Source organism: Canis aureus, chromosome 25 (genome assembly GCF_053574225.1).
Source record: "Canis aureus isolate CA01 chromosome 25, VMU_Caureus_v.1.0, whole genome shotgun sequence".
Lineage (NCBI taxonomy): Eukaryota > Metazoa > Chordata > Mammalia > Carnivora > Canidae > Canis > Canis aureus.
Window position 1 is genome coordinate 29,408,221 of NC_135635.1, and position 16,895 is coordinate 29,425,115.

Consider the following 16,895-nt stretch of genomic DNA (forward strand, 5'->3'; position numbering starts at 1 on the left):
CTTTCGCTTTTGGAGTCCTTCAGAGAAGTGCATATTCCATATGCAAAGCAATATGGTATTCCAGTCATTGATAGGGGTTCCCCCCAACTAGTCCTCAGGGCACCTGGATAGCTCAGTTGGCTAAGTGGTTAAGTAGCTGACTTTAGCTCAGATCATGATCTCAGGGTCCTAGGATCAAGCCCCGTGTTGGGTTCCCTGCTTAGCAGGGAGTCTGCTTGTCCCTCTAACTCTTCTCCCTCCACCCTACTTGTGCTCTCTCTCTCAAATAAATAGAATCTTAAAAAAAAAAAGTTCTCAATGTTCAAAAACTGAGGCACTTGACATTTAAAATAGCTTGTAATTACAACCTGATCTTTCAGATAAGAAAACACTGCAGTTAAGAAATAAAACAAAAAACATAAAGACCACTATACTAGAACTACCTATTCAGCCTTCATTACATAATCAATTTAGGAAAAAATATTATTTGTAGTTTGAATATTCAGTCATTTATGTGGTCATATGCAAGATGCATAATTGTTTATTTTTCAAATATTTATATTTCAAAATATTCAGACTAAATCAGTTTTTGCTCATATTTCTATATAAATTTATATGATTTTCTAAAATTACTTCAAAATTGTGATAATTAATGTTGTGATTAAAAACAGTATTTATTGGCAGAATTCAGGTATTATCTTATAAAAAAACCACTTTATAGATTTATGATCAATGTCAGAATGTTCTAAGGGAAAGGCAAAAAATACATACGAGGAGCTGTCCTAGCAAAATACTATTTTCTCTATAACATTCGATTAACTTTTAATTGTTCTACATAGTTAGATGAAAATATTTTATCACCAGTATCTCTATTTTTCTCCCTAATAAGTGAAAGTTTTATTTTGTTGGCGTTTTTTTTTTTTTAACTGTCTATTTCAGCTTTTATAGACCTTTTTTGTAACTACCAGTTTGGGCTAAAGAATGTCTATGTTACCCATGTTGACACATGAGCTATAGTTTACTGTTGACTTATTGGAAACTCTTTTTAGAGGATTATTAGTTAAAATCCGAGAATCCTTTGGCAACTCTGCTGTTCTTACCTGAACTAGCTGTGGGAGATATTCCAGTAGTTCATCATTCAAGAGGTTGTCTAATTGTCGAACTGCCACTTTACGTATTTCTTGATCTGGAAAACTAATACAAAGTAAATATATCTATCAAGCTATTAATGGAATGGAATAATCCATGAAAAATTTCAGGAGAGGATGAATTGTACCCACAGCACATAAGTTAATATCATAATCTCACAATCAATTAAGATGATTATTAGCATCAAATTAATTATTTTCCCACATTCCGTACTCTCATGTAAACTGCAATAAAAAGCCTTTTCAACTAGATTTTGGAAACTTGAGTTTAAGTCAGAAACTGCCAGCTTCCTTGTCTATAAAGGATTGTATGATATCTAAAATATTTTCTAAAGTGCATGAAAATCTTTGCTTATTATTTAGCCATGCATTTGTTAAGTAAGTTATTACCAGCTGGAGACCTGATGATTTATATGATTAAAAATGGGAGATAATATATTTAAATGAGTTTTGGCAGCTCTAATGAAAAACCAGAAATCTAATAAAAATTATTTAATAAAACTAAACCTTACTAGGATATGAAGGGCTTGAGGGTAACTGTGCCTTATTCATTTTTGGACTGCATGTCTGTTGTAAGATTTAGCACCCATTAGACAATTAATAAATGTTTGTTACTGAACTAAATTTATGAAAGTATTTAGCATTTGAATATCTATCCCCAAAACAATTAATCCTCAGATGGGTTCCTCAGGCTGCCATCATCTTGTTTCATCAGAAGAATTAGATTCAATTATCCCCGAGCTTCTGGGAAGTGCCTAGAGATAACTTTTGGCACCATACTGTTTTGACATGCTTTTGACATACTGCTTTGACATGATTAGATATACCTGGGGCTTTGGTAAGAACAATTAATTTTAAATAAGCAAGTTTTCAGAAAAAAAATTGATATAAGGAACTACTTATAGTAACCGATTGAAAAACAAGGAAGTAAATAAACAAAAGTCAAAAATCCTTTTGCATGGAAACAAAATGAATATTTTCAACCAATCAGGTGACAGCTCTAAAGATTGGCCCCCAATATTATGGAGGTCAGGAAACTTTAAAATCTTTAATGTCCAGTCTCTTCAGCATATCATGTTACTGAAGGGTGAAATGAATACTAATGCAGTTACCGTAATGCAGTTACAGTGTCAAGGAAAACTGGTATTACTTAGTATCTCTCAACTGTCCTTGATAGCAGTTTGAAATGCAATGCTTAAATATAATATTTTACATATTTTTTCTTAAATTAAAGTGAGCATTCTAATTGCAACAAAAATTTCACTTCCACGGTTAGTCACTCGACCTGCAAATACTTTTCCAATAATTTTCTCCCTTTGAATGATCTAGCAGTAAGACCTAGTGAGAACTGTAGTCCAGACACATGTCCTAAAGTACTGCTAAGGTCAGAAGATACCAGCATAGCGTCAAGTGCAGGTGGAGAGCAGACAGGGTGCAATAAAAATGCAAAGCTAGAAGGTCAGCTTGTCTTAGCACACTGAGACTACTTTCTCCTAACTAAATGTGATTGATTCTAATTTACTGCTCTCAATTACTAAACCATTTGTCTGGGGCCTGTAGACATCAAGGTCAATTTGAGGACAGTCTGAAGTCTTAGAAGGAATACTTACTTGGAGCATTTTGCTGCTGAAGTGATGACTTAAGTCAGATACTAGTCATCCATGCTTTCTTTTGTGCTTATTTTATCTTACTGATATGAATGAAAACAGAAGAAGAAAAATAGAAACATCCCAATGAAACAAAACTCTTTGGTGAACACTATATCTCTAATTATGTATTTATTTCCAAATATTGGAACATAAACTCCATTAAAGCAGAATATTTTTGCCTGTTTTGTTCATGGATGCGTCCCAGATGCCAGCAGATTGGTGAATAGGCTCTACATATATGTTTGCAGAATGTCTCAAATGAAATATTTTCCCACTTAAAACATCTATATTGCTAGACTTTTCTCTTATGGTCTGTGTTATCTTTCTCCAATCATGTAGGTCTAAAATTTTGAGTCATATTTCCCCCCCTCTTTTGCCCTCTTCATTGAACTCCTCCCACCCCCCTTTCCCATCTGGCAAAATTCAATTCATCTTTAAAGTCAAAAGTCAAGGACTGATTTCCCTGGGAAGCTATTCCAGTTACTTGGTAGCCTCCCCCCCCCCCCCCATAGAGTTTAATCACAGCCTTCTCAGTGGCCTTCTGCAGTACATACTCAGTTGAGAGTAGGCTCATTCATTCTGAATCCCTGATACAAGCACAGCTGAATAATATGTTCCTAGTAGTCTCTTATGTTTATACCTAATCAGTTGCCAAGTTTGGTTGGCTTTTTTATCCTAATGGTACTCTAGCATAATGGCTGTTTTTAGTTTCTTCTGCAACTAGCTAGTCTGGGCCACAATTATCTCATGCTGGTACCAACATTTTTCATAGTAATAATACTTTATAAATTTCCCTGAAGTATTGTAATACTGCATAAACTGCTTGGGCTCACTGGTTATTTTTACCCTGAAAATGTCTTGTGCATTGTCACCTTTGGCAACACTGTAACCCCCCTACTTGGAACAGTTTCTCTTTTCTTCTTAAAGTTCCAGTTCTCCTTCAAAATATGGCTCAAATCCTCTTAAAGATGACTATCCTAATCTTTACTAATCTCTTCTCTGAACTCCAAGAGCATTGACTGGCTGATTCCATTGGACAGTTAGGATATGCTAGTGTTTATTAGAATTTATCTTTTTTTTATATATGTGCCATCATTCCTCAGCTAGTGAATAAATCAATGGAAGATAAGAATTCTTCTATTCCCTTTTTTTTGTAGTTCTTAGGATTTAGCACCATGCTCTGTAAATAGTGGGTCATTAATAAAAATGCATTGATCGTGATGATAATAATGAGAAAAATCATATTATTGAGCCCATTTTATTTTTTCCTGTCCTCTGAGATAATTTACATTGGTAGCAATAGATTTAACTCAAAAATACCACTTACATAAGTCCTATGTTTTTAAAATTTGTTTCCTCTCAGTCAAAAGGGTGAGTGAAAAACAAATCTGAAGGTAATGAAAAAGAAAGATGTATTTTTTTCAGACTCTTCCAGAAATAGGAGAATAAACACTAGTTACATCTGTACAGACCCAAATAAAAATCATATATTTGTATTAATATGTGAAAATGCTGGGAAGAATACTTTTACATGTTAATGGGAAGGAATGTATCTTTTTATTCACTACTCTAGCATGAAGTTAGGAAGAAATTGGAAGAGAAATTGCTAAGAGACTAACCACATGACATCCTGGGATGTGACTAAGAGCTAACAACAGTAATGCATATCCAAATATAACTTTCATTTGATTATTTTAGGAAGAGTTGGCCACATTAAGAGAGATGTTGGCAGTGCTAGAGAAGCTACTGGGAAATGTGTCCCTTCATACATTATGGCAATATATAGCACCATGTATTTTTAAAAAAATCTTTAAAACTTGATTATTCTTTGATCTTTTGGGAAGATCTAAGAAGATAATCAGAGATATGCGTGAGGATATATGTAATTAGAAATAACATAAATGTCCAAAATAAAAGTTAAACAAGCTATAACCATATAATAGAATACATGCAGTCTCAAATATTAAAAGAATATTTAATTATGGGAAAATGTTATGAAAAATATATGAAGTATAATACCATTTAAAATTCTGCATAATTCTCCATAAGCTTGATAAAAAGATGAGAAAAATAAAAATCTTAATACCAAATAATCAAGTGGAAATTTCATGGATGATTTTAGTTTTCTCTTTTAAGCTTAATTTTTAAAGTTTTTCAAACTTTCTATTTGAAAGTTTCATTAGTTACTAAAATGTAATGATTTTTAAAAAGGCTCATTTAACTAATTATATGAATATATATGAACAAGTGCAAGTTCGTTACCAGCCCTAGCAAAAAGCTCCAAATCATAAGTCTCTTTAAGAATAAACATCATGTGTAAAAGAACAAGTATTATGTTTTTTTGGTTGACTTAAAATATTCTTTTAGCCCAATAGATCCAAACAGGGATTTCTGCCTCTAGAGAATTTATGCTAAATATCTTTTCAGGGCCCAGAACTCAGGTAAAGATCAATGGACAAATATGTCCACAAATCTTGGCATTTCTTCCCTGTGATTTTGTCTGAAACTGTTTAAACATTCTCTTGGGATATAGTTATTGGCATTTCGTGCTTGGTAACGCATTCCTCAATGTGAGGGCTACCCATATTTTCTGACTGTCGTGTGATATTTACAGACTAAAATGTCATATGTGACAGAAGAACTGTAACCTATTTTGAATTTTCCACATTCATGTTATTGTACTTTAATGACCTGATTTGCTTGAAAAGTACATACAATTCCTGCCAATAATAAACCAGGAGCCACTCTAGTGATTCTGTTAACCTTGGGACTATTAATTAGTAGAGGCAGGGACATTATACCTTGAGTCTGGGGAAGAAACAAAAGTATCATGAAAAGATTCATTAGGCTAATATTAACAGGTCCTTATTTACTTAAATTCTTTTTTTTATTTATTTTTTATTGGTGTTCAATTTACTAACATACAGAATAACCCCCAGTGCTCGTCACCCATTCACTCCCACCCCCCGCCCTCCTCCCCTTCTACCACCCCTAGTTCGTTTCCCAGAGTTAGCAGTCTTTAAGTTCTGTCTCCCTTTCTGATATTTCCCACACATTTCTTCTCCCTTCCCTTATATTCCCTTTCACTATTATTTATATTCCCCAAATGAATGAGAACATATAATGTTTGTCTTTCTCCGACTGACTTACTTCACTCAGCATAATACCCTCCAGTTCCATCCACGTTGAAGCAAATGGTGGGTATTTGTCATTTCTAATAGCTGAGTAATATTCCATTGTATACATAAACCACATCTTCTTTATCCATTCATCTTTCGTTGGACACCGAGGCTCCTTCCACAGTTTGGCTATCGTGGCCATTGCTGCTATAAACATCGGGGTGCAGGTGTCCCGGCGTTTCACTGCATCTGTATCTTTGGGGTAAATCCCCAACAGTGCAATTGCTGGGTCTTTCTTATAATCATTCAGAAAATAGATCATTTACAACGTAATAAATGGTAATCTATAGGATTTGAGATATTAAAAAGATACAAGGTCAAAAAAATTCTGTGACTTGTTGGAGAGGAGATCATTTAAGGTGAGGAATATTCATTTATTATGAAGTTTTAAAATTAGGTATAACTAAAGTTCATGTGGAATAATCACTTCTTTAAGATTATTCATCATTTTTTTAATTGTCCATTTAAATAACTTTAGGTTATCTAATTTACTTTCCAAGCATGTCTGAATACAGAGCAAAACCAATTTTGGTCAAAAGCAAAGTATCAGACTGGCTTACTATTCAGTTTTATATGAGTTTCATGAGCAGTGATTCTATCTATTCAGGTCTCAGTTCCCTCTAAATTGAGCTAACAATGGAGTCTTTGGCATCTGTAGAAGGACATAATGCCACAGCTAAGATAAATATAACCCTGTACAATAATTGTTAAGAAAATATTTAAAAATTGCACATAGTTCATTGTCCAGTGAGTTCACTCAGATGCAAAGAAAAAACTACTTGAAGACTAGAATTGTAAAATTAATAAAAGGAATCTAAGATATACGGCAAAAAAAAAATCAAAGGTGAAAAAATTAAGTAAAATGAAAGCAATTTCAAGATAAACATTTTCAAAGGAACTTTAGTGAAATATAAACTCTGTATTTTGCCAACAGTGTAAACACAAAGTTTATGGCCAAGCAGAGGATTAAGTTGGAGTGGTAATCCTTACCTGGGCAGGAAAGTAAGAGTATCAAGTACTTAGGTAACTCTTAAGGCTTAAGGTGAAGTAGAAACTACCCAGTGTTTAGGTTGCTGTGCAACAGAAGTTCTCCTATTTTTGGTCTCAAGACAATTTTAACACTCTTAAAAACTATGGAAGATTCCAAAGAGTTTTTGTTTATGTGGGTTATACATATCAAGAATTGCCATGTTAGAAACAAACCCAGGACATTTAAGAAATATTTATCAATTCATTCATTCATTTAAGATAACATCAACTGCCCCTTTATATGTTAACATAAATAATATATTCCTGTGAGAAATAGCTATGCTTTTAAAAACAAAGAAAATATTAATAGAGAAGAATGATACTGTTTTAGATTTTTGCAAGTGTCTGGAATGTCTGGCTTAATAGAAGACAGCTAGATTTCCCTATCTGTTTCTGTATTAAATCTGTTGCATGTCTGAAAACACTCCACACCCATGAGTGAATACACATGACAGATGCAAGTGACATATTAGAGTTATTATGGAAATAATCTTGACCTTGCAACACCCCTGTAAGCATCTTGGGGACTGCAAAATTAGTTTTGGGTTTTGGCATGTGTATTGTTTTGGCATGTGTTATTGTTGTGGGGCCATAAGTTAAGGAATCAGGTTAGTTTTGAAGATAGCAGCACATCAACTTATCTTTTCCCTGAATGACAATTGGCTTTGAAGTCATGTGACCAACACTCAGATTTGGGGATCACCATTCCTCTTCCCTTAATCATTTACAACTCTTCTCAGAGGGCAAAAGGGACATCACCAAAGATCCAGAGAAGCTTCAACAGGGCCAATGGCATCATGAAGTGAAATTTCAACATAATAATACACTTTTCAACTTCTTCCACTTGACTTGTTATTTTGTCATTTCTATTCCTTTCTATTTTCTCCCCACATCATTGTTTTTCTCTTTTGTTCTTCTTTTTCTAGTTTGAAATATGATACAGGGTCAATATCTTACTAAAAAAAAAAAAAAAACTTTTGAAGGGATGGGTAAAAGCCAAATGGCAATGTAACAAATGTCGACCTTTAAAAAAAGCAACTTTGGGTAAAATGGAAAGCAAAGAAATCCGAGATCAAATTTAAGTGTAACAGAAATGTCAGACTTCGGAATACACAGTGAGAATTCATGCAGAATGCCATGAGGCTATTCATAGTTAAAAGCCCCAATGTCAGGTTAGAACTAGAAAACTATCAGAAATGCAGAACAGTTTCTCCAGCAGGTTTTGAGTCTGATGACACATCAGCATCAGCTTGGAATAAAAATGTCAATATGAATATATTTGCTATTTTTCTAGTACTAAAAATGATCAGATATGACATAAGAAATTTTTTTCTAGGGAAAGTGAGGAATAAAGATTCTTTAAGATGATTGTAAACCTCTACCCACTGAATAATTCATGTTACTTCAAGGATTTTCACATGATTACAGAATATTAGAACTCAACTTGGAGACCTGGATCAATCTCCTGATTATACAGATGAAAAAACTAAAAGAGAGTTTGAGCTGTTTGTCCAAGGCCATTTGTTGGTGGCACTGAAACTAGAATCCAAATATCTAGAATACAGACCAACAGGCTTTCTTTCTCCTCTTTTTTTTTTTTAAAGATTTTATTTATTTATTTGAGAGAGAGAGCATGAAAGAGAGAGCACATGAACAGAGAAGAGGGGTAAAGGGAGAAGCAGACTCCCAGCTAGGCAGGGAGTCCAATTCAGGACACAATCCTAGAATCATGACCTGAGCCGAAGACAGACACTTAACCTACTGAACCACCCAAGCACCTAGCCAGCAGGCTTTCTATAGTGCTTCTAGGAGGGCCTTTTTATATTTTGACTAGATATCATCATATAGACTTATATGAAATCCACAAGATGAGCTTGAACTTATTTACTTTACTGTATTATTACTTATTATTTATCCATAGAGACATAATAGTAATGTACTTTGTCTAACTGGACTGGGATATTGGCCCAGTAGAAATAAAAATGATCCAAAGAGACATTAGGAACTGTGCAGAGATACTTTCTGATGGATAGCTCATGGATTTGCATATAGGAATTGAGAATTAACTGTATATTCATGGTATTAATTAGACGTATTTATAAAGAGTAGCTATTGATTTTGTTCTATATGATTATATTTTTGATTTAACATATAGACAAGTTTAGAAAGGCATTCCATAAAGCTAGTGGTGTACTAGAGGCACCACACGGGAATTTTGTGTTTTTTTAAAAAATATTTCATTTATTTGAGAGAAACAGAGAGAGCGTGGGCGCATGAGCAGGGGGGGAGGGACAGAGGGAGAGGAAAAAGCTGACTCCCTGTTGAGCAGAATCATGATATGACATGACGCTTGATCTCAGGACTGCAGGATCATGGCCTAAGCTGAAGGCAGACCCTTAACCAACTGAGCTACCCAGGCATCCCAGAAATTTTGTGTTTGGATGGATTCAACATTACATGCAAAAGCAGCATGATGTTACAAAAAAGAATAAGGGATTTTGAGTTTAAATATGAAAGATCTTTTTTTTCCTATCTTACACTTTCTTTCTAAGGGATTTTGAGTTTAAATATGAAAGATCTTTTTTTTCTTACACTTTCTAAACAAATTTATCTATACCCTTGACTTAATTCTTATCTTTCTGTGGATGATTTCCAAATTGGGATTTCTAGCTTTGATTTCTTGATTGAACCACCACAGCTATCTCAAGCACACATCAAAGCCAATCTACCCCAAACTGAATGGCAGGGTTCTTCTTCTAAAATCTATTTGTCACCCAGAGTGGCCTGTCTTAATGAATATTTCCATTTTCTTCCTTCTTGCATTATACAAAAACCTAGAAGTAATCCTTGACATCCTCTTTTTTCACTGCCCTTCCTCATTCAATCCTGTCACTTTTGCTCTTAAGGGTTCTGATTCTGTTCATTTTATTACATCACCACTACCATACTTCTAAGGCTCATTTCCTATCCTCTAACACTTGCACTATTTCTATAGCTTCCTAACTGTCCCCTCATTTACTTTTGCTTCTCTCTTCAAATTTGTGCTTCACTCAGAAGCCAGAGTGATCTTTAAAAGATTCAAAGTTGTTCAAAATATTCCTTTACTTAGAAACATTTGTGCTTTTCTATTGCTACTAGAATAAAGATCAAGTCGCTTAATATGGTTCTGTTTAGGAGCCCTTAGAAAACCAGTTCTAGCTCCATCTTTTCTCTTTTTTTTTTTAAGATGTTATTTATTTATTTATTCATGACAGACACAGAGAGAAAGCAGAGACATAGGCAGAGAGAAAAACAGGCTCCTCTCAGGGAGCCAGATGTGGAACTCGATCCTGGAACTCTGGGATCATGCCCTGAACCAAAGGCAGATGCTCAACCACTGAGCCACCCAGGCGTCCCAAGTTCCATCTTCTAAACATATCTGTTAATCTTACATCATACATTCCTTCCCTAGACTCCAGGCACACTGGCTCTCTTCTAGTTTCCTAAATGATGTTACTGTTCCAGGGCCCTTGCACAGATTCCCTCTTCCCAGAACACTCTTCTCTTACTCTACCATTTTCACCAATTCATTCCCACTCTTCCTTTGGATTGAGCTCAAACATAACTTCCTCAAGGAAAACTTTTTCCAACTTGAAGAACAGGTTTGGTTCCTTTGTTATACATTTTCATAGAACCATGTACCTTTCATTCAGGGCTGTTAGAACACCTGCCATTTTATATTTATAATATGATATGACCTATTTCTCCCCACCTCCAGTAGACAGCAGTCCACAAAGGCAGGATTATATTTCTTTTTTGTGCATGATGCTAGCTTTAGGGCCAAATGAGGTGCTTTATATGAGTAAGAAATGAGTAAAAATCCATTGAGTAAATGAATAGACAAATTGGGCTTCAATATCTTCATCTGTAAAATGGAGGAAATTGTAAATGTTGGTAATAAGGGACGCCTGAGTGGCTCAGTGGTTGAGGTCTGCCTTTGGCTCAGGGCATGATCCCAGAGTCCTGGGATCAAGTCCTGCATCGGGCTCCCCACGGGAAGGAAACTGCTTCTCTCTTTGCCTCTCTCTCTGTGTCTTTCATGAATAAATAAATAACATCTCTAAAAAAATAAAAATAAAAAATATATGTTGGTAATAATATTAAAGAGGTTGTTTTGTAGAATAAATCATGTATTATGAAAGTGCTTTAAAAGCTATGCCATTATTCAATTGTGAAATATTTATTAGCATCTAAATATTATTAAGATACTAATTCTATCATATAAATTTTAACAAGTGAATTTAACTTATTTAAGCTTAGTTGAAATGAAATTATTCCCAGAAATTTACCAATTTTTATAGTTTGACATAGAAAGAATTGAAAACTCTAAATTCTTCATATAATTATGGAGCAGATAATAGTGATAAGGACGATTGGTAGAATTTTACTGAGCACTCTCATAAGTACCTTATCCTATAAGGTATACAATGTTATTACCCCTGCTTTATAGATAAGGAAATTTGCCTAAGGTCATTCAAGTAATAAGTGGCAGAGCCAGATATGTCTGATTTCAAAACTTATGCTGTCTACTGTGAAATTTGGAAGCAACTCCAAAAACTCTCTAAAGGTACACAAAAGATAAGATATATACTTTTGGGTTTATGCTATTCCACATTTCTCATTCTCAGTATAACAGAAGAATATTGACTCTTTCTTTATAGACAATATTAAAACTTCCACAGTTTTCTCTTGCATAGTCATACTTATCTATAATTGTATTCCTACTCTTCCTTGTCTTGCACCTGGGATGAAGAAGTTACTCTCTTCCTTTCCTTGGATAAAGTTCCCATATGTGCTTTTGTTCTAGGCTATTGGCCATTGATACTGTCTGACTATACCACTTCACCATCTCTCTACTTTCTGATCTTCTCCTCATGCATCCTTTATGTCAATTTGTAAACATGCTTAAAGCATTTTTAAAAATATTTTTATTTATTCATGACGGACACAGAGAGAGGGAAGCAGAGACACAGGCAGAGGGAGAAGCAGGCTCCATGCAGGGAGCCCGACATAGAACTGGATCCCGGGTCTCCAGGATCACACCCTGGGCTGAAGGCGGTGCTAAACCGCTGAGCCATCCGGGCTGCCCCGAAGCATTTTTATTTGAACAAGCATACAAACCCCAAACCTCAAAGCCTTTTCCATAAATCCTATTTCAAGAGTCCTAATTTATTTAATTTATTTTTATTTCCTCTTTAGGATCTTGAAGTATGGCATCCAAATTTACTGCAGTATCATAATTTTCTCACAAATATCATCAGTGACTGCTCTATTCTCAAACCATTTATTTGTCTTTAGACTTAATTCTATTTAATATCTCTCCAAAACCTTTGACAACCTTTTAAAAATATATATATATTTATATATTTATATATTTATTTTAGAGAGAGAAAGAGAGCATGCATGAGAGTGTGCAGAAGCAGAGAGAGAGAGAGAGAGAGAGTTTCAAGCACACACCCCACTGAGCATGGAGCCCAATGTAGAGCACCATCTCAGGACACTAAGATCATGAGCTGAGCTGAAACCAAGAGTCTGATGCCTAACGGACTGAGCTATCCAGGCACATCTTTTGAAAACCTTTTTTATGAATTCTAAATTACCACTCCTTTCTCGATCTTCTCTGACCTCTTGGTCACTCTTCCTATTGCCATTCCTGGCTTTGCTTGCTCTATACTCATCTTAAAATGTTGTCCTCCAGGATTCCATCTTTTGTCTCTTTCTATACTTCCTCTACATATATCCACATAGTCCCTCTATTTCTATGGCTTCAATTACTGCTTTCAAGCCAATAATTCACATATTATTTTTCAAGATTTGTTTTCTCTACTAGGCTTCAAGTCTGAACATATAAATGCATACTGGTCATCTCTTTCTAGGTACCCCCACAGGTTTTTAATTATACAACATGTCCAAAACAGAACCTGTATCTTACATCATCCAAGTTTTCTCTTTCTTCTATAACGCTTGTCTTGATTAATGATACAGTTTTCCATCATTTACCCAAAACAGAAAGCTCCAAGTGATCCTTATCTCCTCTTTTTCCACTTTCCTTTGAAATATGTCTCAGATCTGCTCTGTGGATCTCTACTATTTTCAGGCCCAGACCATTTTTCAAATGGACTATTTCAATACCTGACATCTATTTAATATCCTTGCTCTCATTTTCTTTTTTTAGTCCATCCTTCACATTGATACCAGAATTATTCTTATATAACATAAATCTGATTGTATGACTCTCATTCTTAACAAAATTCCATGGGCTGCAGAAATTTCATAGTACCTACCTGGCTCATGAGGCCTAAAACATCCTATCCTTTTCTGTCTTGTCTCATAGTACAATTCCCTTCTAATATATTAAATTACTCACTATTCTCTGAACCTCTATAACTATGCACATGCTAGTCTTCCTGAAATGCCATTTCCTCTGTTTTCCACATAGGAAATGACTATGAATATTTCAATTCAGAATTCAATTCCCTTGTGAAGATTTCCTTACTTTCTCAGAAAGAATCTGTCCCTCTCTCCTGTGGGCACATATAGCACTTAATACTTTGGTTACAGTATGGGATATCCTATGGGGTGATCTTTAGTATTAGTCTTTTTCTCTAAATTGTTTCTTTAGAGATATTCACTGTGACTTATTATCCAGTCTCTTTGATTCATTGCATGTCAATTTCCACATACACATACTTGTGCCCAATATATAAATGGGAAAGATACACCATTAACCATCACTTAATTATTTAGTCTAATGTGGAAATTATAAATGTCTCCCTTTTCCATGTTCCATACTACCTATTTACAATGCTAGTCAATAATATCTTTAGTATAAATTAATCACAACAATAAAAGATATAGTGGTTTTGTGCAAACATGTTTTTGAAACATGTTTCAAATATGTTTTGAAACATGTTTGAAACTGATCTTGGAAGCTAAGGCACTGTCTGTGAAGTCTTGCTCTTCTTCCTGCAAAATAATAATTTTACATCATGTGGGATGGCAAGTTCTAGTACCTTGTCGAATTTTTATTTAAGCTCCTGATGTAATGCTCTGATGCCAACTCAGAGTTGCTATTTTTAAATGAATACTTTCCTTGAACTGTCTTTTAATTCCTTGGGTAATTTCTGCTTGCTATTAGCAGTTGAATAGTTATGCCCATGCATCAGACTTCAAGAAAATAGCAACCATCTGTCAAGAACCACAGACCTTAGCCCTTGGTCTCTGGTATTCTGACAGCACTGCCTTCTCTAATGGAAATATCAGTACCTGGTGAGCACACGGCTGGCACTCAGTAGTGGAAATATTAACACCCCATGCCCCACACTAGGTAAATTAAATCTCAACATGAGATTGTCAACATGTCAACATGTTGACATGAGACATGAGACCATGTCTCTTGCTAAAAATAAACCAAAAGGAGGGGGTGAATCTTTGGACAGGGTTAAATAAATAGTAATATTAGAAATTCTCTGAGCTAGAAATGGAGCACACCGGTTCTCAAGAGGTTAAAACATTGGAAAAATAGACTATTCAAAGGAGAAAAAAATACAGATCTCTGAAGACCTCACTCTGACAACTCAGTTAACAAGCACAAACTGTTTGTTCTCAGAAAAGTCAGCTTTTGAATTTAGAGAAGTTGAAAGGTTCATTTTTGGAAACAGCTTGTCCTCAAGTTTTTTAGTAGTTCAGTTAAAGAGAGTGGGAGTCATAGAAGGAGTGCAATGGAAATATTTTAACCTTTCCTGTGACCTTCTTTGATGCATGATAAGGAACTGTCCAATGCTCAAATAAATCAAATTTCTACTAAGTTTCCTGAATGATACTTAATAAACAATACTCTACTTTAAAACCAGTCCCTATAATTTCTAAAAATCTTTTCAGGAAAAAAAAATTACACAGTGAATGAAGTAGAAACATCCAAGCATAAGATAATTAAGTACTACTATATACTATAATAAAACCATTTAAGATAGTTTTATTTACATATTTAATATGTATATAGCTTAGAATATTTCTGTAGAAAGGTTGTAAGCATCTTAGTTAAGATTTCAAGCTCTAAATCTCTGGATTTAACTTGAGCTCCTCAATTTACTAGTGTTCCATTGGGTAACTTAATGTCTGTAAGCCTCAAATTCCTCACAGGTACAATTGGGATAATAATAGTATTTGCCTCATAGGATTATTGTGATTATTAAAATTAGATAGTACTATGGGGCACTAAGGAACAATTTGATCTTTATATTTAAAATATTGAGTCAAATAGATTTTCAGCATCTATTTAGGTAGAGGAGGCTCACTATAAACAGAATTAAGCTTATTTATCAGGTATCAGAGAATACTGAAGTCCATCTAGCAAATCCTTTCATTTTCCAAGTAAGAAAATTCAGCAATATTATAGGCTTCATTCTTATAAAGATCTTTGAAAGAGGTTGCCACAACTCTGAGCACAAGCACAGGGGGTTGGGACTCAGAATCCCACTAGAGCAGTGAGCAGCGTGGGACACTTCCACAGGCCATGGTCGATCAAGTACCTATTGCTTGGCTTCAACCAGCTCTTTTGGCTGACCGGGTCAGCTGTCGTTGCTTTTGGACAATGGTTTTGGTTTGGAGGCACCATGACGGATTTATTGTCAGAGGATGAGTCACCAGAGTATTTCTACTGGAGCTCTATGTTCTGTTTGGAGCAGGAACCCTGATAATACGTGTGGGCTTCTTTGGGTGTTAAGAAGCCATGAGGCAGCTGCAGTGTGTGTTTGGCTCTTTCACCTGCCTACTGGTGATATTTGCTGCTGAAGTAACCACTGGAGTATTTGTTTTTATAGGCAAGGGTGTTGCCATATGACATACTCAGACCATGTATGAAGAGTCTTATAACTATTACCTTCCAGATAGGGAAAAAATGAAATAGGACTCTCAGTACTTTCCACTCAACATTTTAGTGCTGTGAAACAAAAGCTCTGAACAGGTCCAACCCACATGCCCAAAGATGCTTCTAGGACACAGATATTGTATTGATGAAATTGAGACCATAATTAGCATTCAGCTTCAGGTCATCAGAACGTGTTGGTATTGGAATTATGGGTCTCACGATCTTTGGCATGATGTTCAACATGGTACTTGGCTGTGCAATGCTAAACTCATGAGATGTGATGTGAAGCCACCTCTACATGAAAATTACAAGTTACAGCTTTTACACAGCTGTCACAAGAGAGGTCTCCTAGCTCATTTCTAATATTGATGGATACTTAGGATCTTAAATAATTTGTTGCTAATTGTACATTGCACATGGATGCAGGTTTGGTTCATTACTGATTTACTCCCTGAATGAATGCCTAGTACCTATGTTAACTGAAAGTATATTCATGTGTGATCTGCATGTTTCCGGTATATGTATTTTACACAGTAAAATCTGTTTGCTGGGAATTCGATTTCTTGTTATGTCAGAACAACCACCTATTTACATCTAAGGGGAAAAAAAAGATCAAAAAGCATTTATAAAGTTTAAAAACTTGAGTATTCAAAACAAAGATTTTTCTAAGATATGTTCCATAAATTCTATAAAAAGGTATTAGTTGACACATTTAAATGTCTTTAAAAAAGATCAAGGTATATCTCAGTAAAACAATAATAGTCCTCCACCTCCCCCAATTAAGCCAGTTTATGCTTTAGGAACTAGGAAGCTGTTATACCGGTGAGAAATTAGGTGAGAAAAATTAGGCTCACCTAAATTAGGCTCAGAAATTAAATTTCTGGTGAGAAAATTAGGCTTTAGAAATCTAGAGATTCAGACTTCTATTTTTACCTTTACAACTAATATTCTTTTTTTTTTTTTTTAGAGATTTTATTTATTTATTCATGAGAGACACACACAC

At 34.9% G+C, this 16,895-nt stretch overlaps 1 protein-coding gene and 1 pseudogene across 8 annotated transcripts in view; one reads left to right on the top strand and one right to left on the bottom strand.

Moving 5' to 3' along the window:
* The window catches only part of PIK3C2G (phosphatidylinositol-4-phosphate 3-kinase catalytic subunit type 2 gamma), a 364,988-nt gene that overhangs the window by 209,836 nt on the left and 138,257 nt on the right, over nt 1–16,895 (bottom strand). For all 8 annotated transcript variants that reach the window (XR_013364236.1, XR_013364235.1, XM_077870889.1 and 5 more), the window contains one exon: nt 1,080–1,173. Coding sequence is in view for 6 of the 8 variants with exons in the window: in XM_077870889.1 (XP_077727015.1) it covers nt 1,080–1,173 (94 nt within the window). In the remaining 2 variants the exon portion in view is untranslated. The remainder of the gene's footprint in view (nt 1–1,079; nt 1,174–16,895) is intronic.
* LOC144297704 (tetraspanin-2 pseudogene) lies at nt 11,524–16,178 on the top strand (annotated as a pseudogene).